The sequence below is a fragment of the Phasianus colchicus genome, chromosome 1 (genome assembly GCF_987193195.1).
Source record: "Phasianus colchicus chromosome 1, bPhaCol1.hap1.1, whole genome shotgun sequence".
Lineage (NCBI taxonomy): Eukaryota > Metazoa > Chordata > Aves > Galliformes > Phasianidae > Phasianus > Phasianus colchicus.
The window spans coordinates 124,860,388-124,873,233 of record NC_143436.1 but is presented as its reverse complement, the minus strand read 5'-3'; the positions used below and the strand labels follow the sequence as shown (position 1 = coordinate 124,873,233).

The 12,846-nt window shown below is 37.3% G+C and overlaps 1 protein-coding gene across 3 annotated transcripts in view; it reads left to right on the top strand.

Moving 5' to 3' along the window:
* The window catches only part of FRMPD4 (FERM and PDZ domain containing 4), a 295,873-nt gene extending 293,437 nt beyond the window's left edge, over positions 1-2,436 (top strand). For all 3 annotated transcript variants that reach the window (XM_090125667.1, XM_090125670.1, XM_031596107.2), the window contains one exon: positions 165-2,436. In XM_090125667.1, coding sequence (XP_089981793.1) covers positions 165-1,516 — 1,352 coding nt within the window. In that variant the 3' untranslated portion in view covers positions 1,517-2,436. The remainder of the gene's footprint in view (positions 1-164) is intronic.
* Positions 2,437-12,846: the final 10,410 nt, after the last annotated feature.

Here is a 12,846-nt window from a genome sequence, read left to right as displayed (position 1 = left end):
CTAGAAATGCCTGTTTTTGTGAAATACTTTGAGAAACTGAGACCACTGGAAAACACCAGCAATCAATTTACCCTACTATTAAAGATATTTAAAATCTTCATCTCTGAATATTATCAGGGTGATGCTTAATTATTCTGTCTGCTCTTCTACTACCCCTAGTGTAGCTTTCACAGAGCCTGAAAAGGGAAGACAAGGAGGCATGCCTGCAGCTTTTCCTAGACAGCCTCTAGCTGACTCCATCATGCTATCATCCATGCTATCAGAATCAAAGGTGCCAAGTCAAAATCAAGACTCTTGTGACATTCCCAAAGTAAATCAGGCTTATGGGGCGACAGTTAGTTTACGGCCATATGACATGATAGGAGGAAGCCTCAGGATGCCGCACAACAGGAAAGTGCTGAGACGCAGCAGCAGCATCATTGGAGGATCTGCAGACATTGAGATGCTGGTTGAAAGTAAGGCAGGCACAGCCAGCTTGAAAAGCCTGGATATTACACAAAGAGAAGAATCCAGATCCGAGAAAAAGGTAGAACTCTCTCCGGGCAAAAAGCTGTCAAAAAGTTTCTCCCAGAGCTGTGTTTATGTCAGCACTGATAGGAAGGACAGTAAGAGGTGTTCGGGCACAGGCACCAGTCAGAAGCACTCCAAGCAGTGTCGAGCGTTGCCGTTGCGGAAGCTGGACACCAGCACCTGGAGGTGCCGTGGTCCCTTTAGCTACTGCTTCCTGAGCAGGGGAAATGATGACAATGATGATGAAGATGATGGAGACAGCCATCAGCTCTCGTGTCTCTTCGAACCGGAGATCGCGTGTGAGCTCGCAGAACCAGCCAGTCAGTCTTTTTCTAGTGAAAATGATGAGAAAGACTTGGAGTCCCCAAAAGCTGCTGAGTTCCCACAAGACGAGGCAGTTAATGAACACGAGAAGAGCAGTGCTGACACTCAAGGTGGCCAAATTGATGTGAATCTCAATGATGTGGCCTTTGATGCACGAATCACACAAATAAATGTGATGAAAGAGAAGACGTATGCAATGCCTGATGGATTTATTGCAGCACAAAAGGATGCCAATGAGTTACTCTCACTGGTCCGAGCAAGCATGGGCAAGAGAGAAGATTTACATCCTGAAACATATGACCTTAAACTTTCTAAATACAAACAACTGTTATCTATGGAATCTAGACAGTTGGGAAGTGCCTGCAGGAAAATGGCCATGGCTGATAAAAGCCCTGAGGAAATGCTTTTAGCTATGACTTCCAGCTTTCAAGTACTCTGTTGCTTAACAGAAGCCTGCATGCGTTTAGTTAAAGTCATGAACTCTGAAACTCAGCAGCAGGAAATTATAGCTAAGATAGATGAGGTTGTAATAAACTACATTTGTCTTCTGAAGGCTGCAGAAGCCGTGTCAGGCAAGACCTCCAGTGATCCTAGCATTAAACTCTTGGCTCGACATTCAACTACCATGGCCGCTATTGTAAGCACACTAACACGTTCTCTTAAAATGCTTTTAAACAAATAAAATACAAAAGTCACTTCATAATCTACCTTTGCAAAGCCATACATAAAAAAAACTTTTATTTACTCTATGTGTATGAACTAATGTAACAAATCCAGCTCTCTCTGTATATTTTGTTATTTTATATAAAATAGGTAAGCGATTAAAAACAAGATAAAATACTGAACACTGGCAACAGTGCTGACCAGATCTGTCCTTCCGTTTATACAAAAACAAAAGCCAAAAAATCCCCTCTTCCCATGACCAGAAAAACAAACGGAAAAAATCCCGTGGAGGAGCAAATTGACTTTTGGCTATTTTTCATATAGTCAAACCTATGGTTGTATGAAGTGAACTTTTAAAGTCTGTTATGTCAATGAAGTTGTTTTCTGTTTCATCCAAGTTTTCACTTGGAGAATGCTCCATATTTAGAAATGAAAAATGAAATCATAATGTACATAACACAATATTTAATGTTTTAAAATTATAATTTTTAAGCATTGAAAATAGCAAAGAGACATTTAAAATCCAAGAGACTATTATAAGTTACTAGAGAATATATATATAATAAATGACTCTTTTGTTCATATTGCCTGAATTACCTGATTCTTCTTTTCTAGAAAGTCTATATTAAAAAAAAAAAAAAAAAAAAGTATTGAATATGCCGACTTTAGAGGGTATCTGATGTATTGAACATTACAGTGTTGCATTTCAGACAGTGAACGTAACTGTGGAAGACATACTGAGGACATAGGAACCAGAATGGTGGTGGTCTCTGAAATGAGAATTTGATGCCATACTGATCAGATCAGAATGTATAGGGCAGATCTGCCCTGGTAAATGAGAGACACAACCGTCAGGAAATTCCTTTGCTGTTTACTGTTTCATCATAAATCTATGGTGCATCTGAACAACATGAACTGCATCTATTTTGTTAAATATTTTATACTTCATATTTTATGATTCTGAATGTTTAACTGTAAATAAGTTAGAAATAAAATGAAGTTTTCAGAATACAATAAATATCTATGAAATATTTCAAGCCAGAAACAGTCCTTCTCTGAGTGATGACAAAGGCAGTTTGTGAATAATCTGTCCCAATCTGGTCTCCAGACATTTTATAGTCTTGCACTAGAGAGGCAGCCGAAAGCTCTGTTTCACATGGCAAGTAGGCTTTATCAGAAACATCTGTTAATCTTTCCAGCCACTTAGAAGCAGCAACCCTTATGAGAAGTGCAAAACACCATTCTCCAAACTGGTATAGTCAGTTTTCATCCATTTTTCATGATGTCATGTGTAAAGAATATGACCATATGTTTTGGAAACTTATCCAACTGAAGCAAGCATGAAGCTTTCTGTGCTGGACAAGGAGGACTAAACCAACAAAATAAAACCTTTGCTAAGGAATTTTTTTTTTTTGTATAGAATAATACACATCATTATGAAACCCAGAGAAGTGTTTTTTCTTTGACTTCAGAGAAACATCCCCAGAAACTCAATATAGAAACTTTATGTGTTTTCTGTAGTAGAAAAATCTAGTTTCCCAGGCCAACTCATTCTGCAGGAGGACCAGTGGGTCCACTACTTGACTGTTGCTCAGAGGCTGGCTGCAGGATGAATTACTTTGATGGTGGGAGATGGCAGCATGTCCTACATACTTCTAAGAGTTAGTGCTCTCATTCTGAGAGCCACTTCCTGTGTGGGGCTGAGCGTGCTGCTCTTTTGCTGTGGTTGCCAGAGATTTTTTTTTCCTATGTTTTTTGACTATTTTATACTGATGAAAAGATGCTGGTTTTTTTTTTTTTTTTAATATACATATCCCTTTATTGATCTGTGAGTTTATGTAAGAATTTCATCAGTTATTTGGAAATACAGAGTCATCAGAACTGGGCATCAAGATAGAGCATAGGCACATGATTCCTTCAGGGTTGATAGTCCAGTCATTTTCATTCCACTCCCTTTCATAATTAGATCTAACTGTATTTTAAAGGTAATTGGGTTTTTTTGCCCTTAAATCAAAGAAATGTTCTGATTGGAAGCTTAATCATTTTTGCTCCCTATAATTAACTATTCTTTTTGTTGTTGTTTTATTTTTGTTTTTGCTTTTTAATACTTTTTTATAGAATTGTAGAATTATTTGGGTTTTAAGTGCACTTCTGGAGTTCATCTAGTCCAGCCCCTTCTCAAAGCAGATCTAATCAAATTGGGTTACCAGGTTGCTGAGTATTGGAATGTTGGACACCCTCCAATGATGGAGGTCCTACACTCTCTCTAAGCACGTTTGAGAATCCTTATGATTAAAAATAAGTAAAATAATTATTTCTATTTCTATAAAAAAATATTTCTAGTCAGAATTTCCCATGTTCCAACAACATCTTTCATTATATCTGTCCACACTTTAGAGGAGTCAGGCTCTGTTGTCTCATCTGTCCTTCTGTTGGGCTGCAAGTAAGTCTACCTTGAGCCTTCTCTGAATAAACCCAGTTGCTCAGGCTTTCTTATCACACGCTCCAGCCCCTCACCAGCACGATAGCCTCCCACTGGACTCACTGGTGTGAGTTCATAAATCACTGCTATATTTCTGTCTCAATTTTGATAAATAGTATCATCTACCCAAGCTCTCCAAGTCACTTCATAGAAGGCAGTTTCAACTTTTCTTTTCCCCTGGATTTGTGATAACCCCACCTGGTATGGTGTGAATTTCCCTTTCCTAATACTTCTGTGCAGAATTGTGTGCAGGCTTTTAAATGCTGCTTTGTGAGGACCTTGCACAATGGCATAGGTACTTTCCATTCCATGCTGACATACTTGGCTGTGGTCTCCTAGAATCACGTGTATTCACAGACATACTAGATTTGTGGCTCACAATCATATTTTACAAGTATTTTCATTTTTCTTCTGCTTATCATGTTCAGCTAAGGACACCACCAGATGATAACAGTGATAACTGTTAGTGTTTCTGAAATGCATTACCTTGCACTTCTGAATTATAACCTGTTTCAGTTAATCTTCAGCATTAAGGTATCTCTGTCCTTCTGTGTGGTATCCTCATTAATTCCTGCAATAAATACACGTCTCAACTTCAAGTCATCAAGAGGTGCCACCAGTTTGGCCTCCTTCTTGCATTTAATTAGTAACAAAATTTTAAATAAGATACTTTGGTCTGGAGTATACTTCATGTTTAGTGATGTTTAACTTGACAACGCTACTATTTTTACATCCCTGAGTTCAGACTATTTTCTAAAATACTATTTGGCAAATTACCACTTTGAAATTGAGAAACAAAATTACATAGTGACATTTCTCCTCCTGTTTAAGTGTAACTAAATCATTTTGTGACCACTGGGGGAGCCAGAATGCTGCACTATATCCTCACTGCTCACCTGAGACATGAGATACTAATCTGTCTTATACTAGAGCATTATCTGAAGCTGAGAAATTGGCCTCTCAGCAACTTTGTCCTGCAAGTTCTGGGAGCTGGTCTCTGATTTTCTATGGAAAAGGAGAAAAAAATGAGAAAAAAAAGTTACAGTTATTTTACTATTCTATAGTATGGAAAAGTGAAAAAAAAAAAAGAGTGCATAAGTGAGTCTCCTGCTCCACAAAACAAATCTTCTAAGTTCTTCTGTTTGTTTTTTTTTAAAACTCTTTCTTGCAGTTGCAATTGGGTTCATGTGTATCTTATCAGCTTTGGGGGATGTTTGCTGTTATGGTACCTGCCCTTCACCCATCTTCTCTTGTTTTTAGAACATTATCTGTGACAGAAGATATCCTGCAACTAATTCACTGCTCCACAGATACCAATCAAGTTCTTTTTTGTTCATGTAATTGTCAGGGATTTATTTCAGGATTACCTTTTGCCTTGTCCAGTCTGAAAGGTCTGACACTGTTTGGGAAACAGATTCAAACAAGGACTAGTCCAAAGAACTGGAAGCTTCACATTTGTGTCATGAAGTTCCAGTTCACCTGCACTCCATGCGAGTCAACTTAATATCCATCTCAGCCTTGAGCTCCAAGATTATCAAGGTGTTTCCTTCTGCCAAGTCAGTGAGCAGTTGGAATTTGAATTTGTTGTTCCTTGCCATCATGGATTCTCCTTCAGAATAAAGGCAGCTTTCTTTGTTGTCATCTCTGTTTGTAAAATGAAACAAATTCATACCCCTCTGGTTGCTCCTTCCTTGACCTTATTCTTCAAGGACAGATCATCTCTTAGATGCAGACATCGTTGCTACTGGAGATAGTGTCACTTTGATTTATTTATGTTTTCCTTCACATCCCTTTCTGCTTCTAAGAAGCACTCATTCCTTTGTATTTTTAATAGCAAAAGAACTTTTTTTTATATTTGTAGGTCCAGACTTTCTCAGAAATTTTATAGGCTGTGGGCATTTCTAACAGATCCAGCAGTTACCTAAAAGAATGGTTGGGTGCTGCAGTTTGGAATTGATACTTCCAGTGGAGCTTATACAACTTCTGTGATGCTGTTGGCTTTCTAAACTGTTGTATATCTGTCATTGTTTCCCCAGGCACTGTGCCATGTCTGTTGAACTGTCTCAAAGAGCTGCCATAGCAGTTTGTAGAGTCAATCTAGAAGGGCAGTTTGCATGAGGGACATCAAGGTCCTTTGCTAAATAATTTATGGCAGATAGTTGTTTAACGATCCATAATAGGAACAAATATATAGATATTAATTTGAGAATGGGGGGAAAAAAAAATAAGACAACCTGAATTCTATTAGCAGAACTTCCTTCACTATTTTAGACTTTGTGGCTAAGAAAGGATTAAAATTGTTTATGGCATACTTTGTTTTTTATACTGTTGTGCCAGAGGTGGTGACAGCAGTATGACTGCATCCTCCATAGTTACTGCAGAAGGAAAGTACTCTGCCTTCTGGAGTGATAAGGTGCAGGTGTAACCCCCAGAACATATTTGTTTATAGACTGTGAATCTTAGAGAAGGCTATTTAATGGTAAGTTTTATTTCTTTCTTGAAGTCAGATTCTATTCTTTATCCTGCCTGTGAGCTACTGCTGAAAGATAATAGGACAGAAGACTTTCAAAAAAGATGGAATTAAACTTATAATAATAAACAGTATTTTTGTTGTTTCTTACTGTAAGAGAGAGCAGAAAGAAGTTAGCTACCTTTAGTATAGAATTTGTTGAGAACAGATAGCAACAAACATAAAAGCATGTTTTTACACTGTGATTTGATATAGGAGACACTGAGTTGTTACACAGCAATTTTTAGAGTGATGTTTTTCAATTTGCGCTTCAGAGAGAAGGATGTTTTGTAAATCCTCTTTGGCAGAGCATTGTAAGATTCTTGTGCATTGCATATGCCATTAAAACAACAGCATGAGGTGACAGTAAATGTCATCAATAGCTTTATCCTTGAAAGCATGCTTCTCTTCTTCTGTTCTAAACTTAAAGTTCAAATGTAGAATAGGTTTGAGGCTGGTGTATTTAGATGTTACTGCTGACAACCTGAAGACTTCAGCTGGTTCTTCAGACTTTGGTTTCAGTAGAAGTGCTAAGTTCCTTAATATAACACAGGGTATTTCCCACTGTCCATGGAAGGATGTACTGTTAGCAAAGCCTCATGGAAATGCTACTTTCCAAATGGCCAGGGCTGGTTTTGCTGAAAAAGATGCCAAAGGATCTGGTTTTACTTTGATTCTCTCTCTTTCATGAACAAACTCAGTTGAGGGTCTTGTGTGCCCCTGAGTCAGCAATGGATGGTCATGGATGCCTGAAGATTTTTCCATAATTGTGTCAAGACTGATCATCCTGCTGCCAGGTCTGCCGTTTATGATGCCTCTCATATCTTCATGGATGGCCCAAAGAACTGACAGTCTTCAGATAGAACAGCCTCAAAATCAACCTTTTTCTAGTTGTAAGACCAGGCTTATTTCTCCATCTTATTATCAACTGCTTTCTGCATTAAAAGCAAAAAAAACTGCTTGTATGCCTTCTTTTCGTTCTAAGCCAAGATCAGCATGTTTTGTTGGAAAGCTTCAAAGCTTCCCAGCCCCACTGAATAGTTATTTTGGGGCTTCTGCTACAGGTCACTTCTACAAGCAAACACATTTATAGCTACAAATAGAGCCAATTGCATTGCTGACATTCTCCTTAATAATGCTGAACCATCACTAACTGAAGCAGGCAGATGTGCCTTATAACTTATTCCAATTCAAAAGATTTAATGTCTCTGAAGCATACACAGGACACCGCTTGGCTTAGGCACTTAGATCCAAGCTATTTATCATGCTTTCAGCTTTCTATAACTGTGATTTTCAATTCTTTCATACACTGTCGATAGTTATGTTTAATTCTTCTTGGTTTACACTTTTTTTTTTTTTTTTTGCCAGACTTTATTATTTCCTATTTTATCCCTCTCTCGTTTCATTTTTTACTTTTTCACATTTAAATGCCACGTCTTAAAAAGAGAGATAGTGGGTATGCCTCTCATCAATGATTCCTCACGGGCTTTTGCTTTTAAAGTAGTTCCTGCCTTCTTAAAAAAAAAAAAAGAAAGAAAGAAAGAAAGAAAGAAAGAAAGAAAATGTTTACTGCAGCATTTTCTCTTCAAATTACTGAAACAGAATAGTAAAAAGAAAATCTATTTTAAATATATGGAAGAAAGATGAGAGCAAGGCATTCTCTGAGATCTGGGAAAGGGTATAAATGGGAGCATGCCTCTCAGTTGATTCATTTGTATAGTGATTGGACTTCAGGTAAAATACAGTGCCTAAAGGAAAAATGCAAAATGTCACCTTGGAGATGCTTCTGTGGAGATACCTGCCAGCATGCCTTCCAGAAGGATGAAGTTATACCTGGTGGAAAGGTTCAGCAACCTCCAGCAAAACTCAGAGAACATCTTGAGGAGCCTTGGAAGCAGGAGTGTCCCTGGAGACAATCAGCTCAATCCTCACACCATCACTTGTGACATGAAGGTAAGACTGCAAATGAAACTATTTTTCATGTTCTATAAAGTCATTTCCAGTGATATCAGTCTTCCTCCTGTCTAAATTTTTTTTTCTTCCAGTCTTACTGATTAAAAAAAGAAAAGAAAGTTATTTTTAATGGCTTTTTTTCCCTCTTTCTACATGGAAGACCTGTGGATGATAAAAAGAAAACTGATTTGATGCCTTGTCTTATATTTGAAACAATACGTCAGTCTGGGTTTAGAATATTCTATTCCAAGTATAGTAAAAGATGTTAAAAGAAATTTGATTTTTATAATTGAGTTACGCACTGACATCTTATTTGAACAATAGCTGAAGATACTATGGTCTATATTGCTTGGGTTTTATTTGCTGGGTTTTTTTCAGCTATATTTTCCATTTCCAACTTATTTTGAAATTCAGGAAAATGCAGCTTGCTCTGCAAAGTTTGTGAAAGAAGAATCTCATTTAAAATTCTGTTATTCTTCCTGAATTTGCTTGTTTGTATTTGGCAAGTTAAACAGGAATGTGTTGGAAGTCTTTTTTCTTTGCAGAGTAATTTATGCAATTTATATCGGTTTTGTCCATAGAACCTTTGGATTGAAAGATGCCATCTTCTCACTGTGTCTACTTGTGTGTTCTCAGTGAAGACAGGCAGCACCAGGACCCTTCTTGATATTTTTGATTCTGTTTTTGTAGAAAGCTGTACCAGTACATCACTGATGTAAGCTTGAGTGACCTTGGCTTTGAATTGCTAGTCAAAGTCTATGATAAAAGGCAAGTTGTAACACTGTCTTTATAGTTAAGTAGTTCTCTCACTGATACCTGTACATCAGATTTCAAATGGGATCTTACCTGTCTTTCTATAGGGGCATTATTAATTCTCTGTCCATGGAACATTTGTCTGGCACGTCACAGGACCCCATTTGCCTTTCACGCCTGAAGTGTATTAGCAGGTTAGAGACATTTTGTGAATTATTGGTATGCTCAGTTCTTTCTCCTCAGTCAATTAAAACTGAAGTTAGGTGGACCTTTTTGCTGTTACTCCCCAGGGTGGAATCCATCTTGCTTGACTTTAGTTGTCTAGATGTTGAGAATCAGGTATAAATCTCCTAAATACTCTCTACAATCAATGCAGGAAGAGAAAGAGGCACCTCCAGAGGTGCATTCAAAGATTGCTGGGATAAATCACATTCTGTATGTGCACTTTTCCTGTTGACAGTACAGCCTAGACAACCAGCTTGGTCTCAGTGATTAATATAGGGAGATTAATATTCCCCCATTTTTCTTCCCACTATTTCAAATATTAATTCACATCAATTAGTATTTGTCAAGGTCATCTGCTCTTCATTTTTGCTAGCGACATCTGATCATCTCTGAATTGATGAGGCTTCTCATCTTCAAGTCAACGATGTGCCCCAAAAGGCAGTAGGCACATTGCTTCTCCAGAAGAAATGCATTCAAATTAAGGAACGTGTGGTTTTTTTCCAGTATCTGTTCAAGGCATTTAGGCCACAAACCCCATCTTTTCATTCTTTTTCCTTGGCTAATTGTTTGCCTTATTCATGCTTGTACTTCTTAATGTTTTGCTTATGAATTTTTGATTCATTAAACATTTATAGGATAGTTTTGTCAAAGTTACTGTGACTAGAGAAATTTCTGTGGTCACTTCTCACATTTTTTCCCACTGAGTAATTCTGTGATTGGTTTCTTCTGTTTGATCTTTCTGCTCATTTAAGACTGAACAGAATATGAATTCCTCCAAAGGTGCTTAAGAATAAAGTTTCAATTCAATTTAGCAGTGAAGAATAAACAACAGTTCCAGATCTCCTAGTAAAATGAGAGATTTTATGTGAGCTGCAAGGGCTGAATATTACTTTGCTCAAACGCACTATGGAGGTTCTTGAATCTCATATATTTCTTTCTCTGGAAAGCAAGTTGAATGTGTTTAGTGAAACAGGAAAAATTAGGGTTCATTTAAAAAAATCTAGATGTTTCCATTAGATGTGTTTGAATGCGAGCTAGTCACGCTGGTCTCCCTTCAAACTGGAGAGAAGTTGGCACTAGTAGATGCTACTCACATCATTTGAAAGTAGACATTATAAAGAGGTAAATGTTACCTTCTTCTATCTGATGAATTGTTAAGGCAGCCAGAAGTAAGCAGCTCAGATGTTCATCTTTGCCTTGTAGGTGTTTAAAGGTCCATGTTCTGTATGGCCGCAAATGAAAGCACTCAGCTGGAAAACTTGTAAGGGTATTGGAATGTATGGATTCAGAAGATCTATGAAGCTTTCTATATTTTTGCTTTCTAACATGGAGCATCATTTTCATGGTATTTTCCCTCCTTACTTTTATGTCACGAGATTGCATTAGCCTTTCTGAAACAAATAATCAAGCCAGTAGGGGTCAGCAGAGTAGAATAACTTTGATAGCACTGCACAAGTTCATAGGCCCAATCATGCTTATGTTCAGTCAAGATGGAACATCTCAGCCCTCTCATTCTCCCTCAGTTGAGCCCAGCACTGCCTCCCAGAGCACCTTGTACACATGCAATGTGTTGTGTCCCTACACACTGTATGCCATCAGCTCTGAAAATAAAGCAAATAAAGCAAAGAGCTTTGTAAGCCTCACTGGGAATGTTTAAATCTCAGTAGTTTATTTAGCACCAAACCTAAGAAGAAGTCTTTAACAGGAATTCATCATTGCTCAAAGTTTAACTATAGTTATCACTGAATCCTCATTAGTATAGAAATCACTTAAATTGTATTTTGCAAAATTTAGAATGAGCAGGATACCTTACTACATCTTTCCTTATATTTCTAAGTCCTAGATCAAGTAAATTCAGATCAATATTAGTAAATAATATCAGTAATAAATGAACCAGTAGAAAAAAGGCAGATGGGAAATGTGAAACATTATTTCAGGTATAATGTCACGATTTGAAATGAGAAGTCAGAAGACTGTTTCCTTTTTCTCAGGCAAATGCTATCTTTTTTTTGTAATACGTATGTTGATGGTTTGGCAGAGGTTCCCAATACCTTCACATAGTTCTTACATTCTGATTCAAATGCTCAGGTTTTGTACAAATGATTCTCAATCTCACCTGGACCATTTTATGGGTTTGCAGCAGCTGTTTGTTTACTCTTGTAGTTTAGAATGCACATCAATTTCCATGAAATTACACACACTGCATACTCACAGCTTTTGTTAAATCTCTTTTTGAGCTTAAAATGGGCAACCATGGTATCTACCTGAAGTTTAATTTTTCAAAAGCCTTCAGTTTGTTGACAGAGAGCAAAGTACATTTTGATGGTTTTAAAATATTCTGCCAGCACTTCAGAAAAGAGCTCTATCAGAAGCCATCCAGTGACATTCATTCTTTGCTTTGAATGTGCATCATCAGTGATGTCACTGGGACTCTAGTAAAGCAGTTGTCCATTAACTTATGTCCCTTCATTGGTACTGCAGAATGAAAGCACAGAATGTTGTAGGAGAAGCCTGAAGTGCAAACATAGATTTGTTTGTTTCCTTATTAATAATTTATCTAGAACATGTTAAAGATATTTTAAAGTTATCAAATTCTCCCAACTGGTGACCAGACCCTATCAAGCTTGCTCCATTTGATCATTAAAATCAATGAGTTAATGTAAGGCTAGCTCCTGCAAGCACTTCGGTCCTGGATGACAGCCGAGAGTGTTGGTGTCCTTTTGAACACAGTAAAATAATAGACATTGCAAATCTGAAATGGATTAGAAGTCTTTAAAGTTTTTTTAGATGCTCTCCTGCAAATATAATATCAGAACATACCGGTGGTTTATATAGGAAGATTAGAAAATTACAGACAAGAAAAATATCACTTACTCTTTTCAAATGTAAAAGAAATCTGTACAGAATAAGCACTGAAAAATGTATATCATTTTAACATCCTTCATTTGTTAAGGCCAATTCCTTTCCTTGTGGATAATTGTTCCTTTAGTTTAAAACAATGGCTACCATTTGTCTGTTAAACATCCATATTTTCTCATCTCACTTAGTGGAGAGTCAAAGTTGACTCTGGAAATTCAGAGAAATGCAGAGGACTTTTGGACTTGTGTTGTACTGTAAGGGGAAAGATAAAGAGAATGCTGTAAGCCATCCTGAAATAGCAACGTCAAATTTGTGTAGGAGGAGTACAATCCTATTCTGTAGAGCTGTGTCTCATTGCTGTCTCCTTTGCATCTCTTCTTTTTGCACGTCCTGTTTCTTACATGGCTGAACATCCCAGTGCCTGTGCACCAAACAAGTTTTCAGTGGAAATCACACATATGAGAAGGGTAAGATAAATTTTGAGGAGGTAGACTTGTTTGAAGTTTTTTAACTTTTGAGTTAGGAAAAATTTTAAGTGTTTGATTAGAGACCTGTTCAGATGTATTTA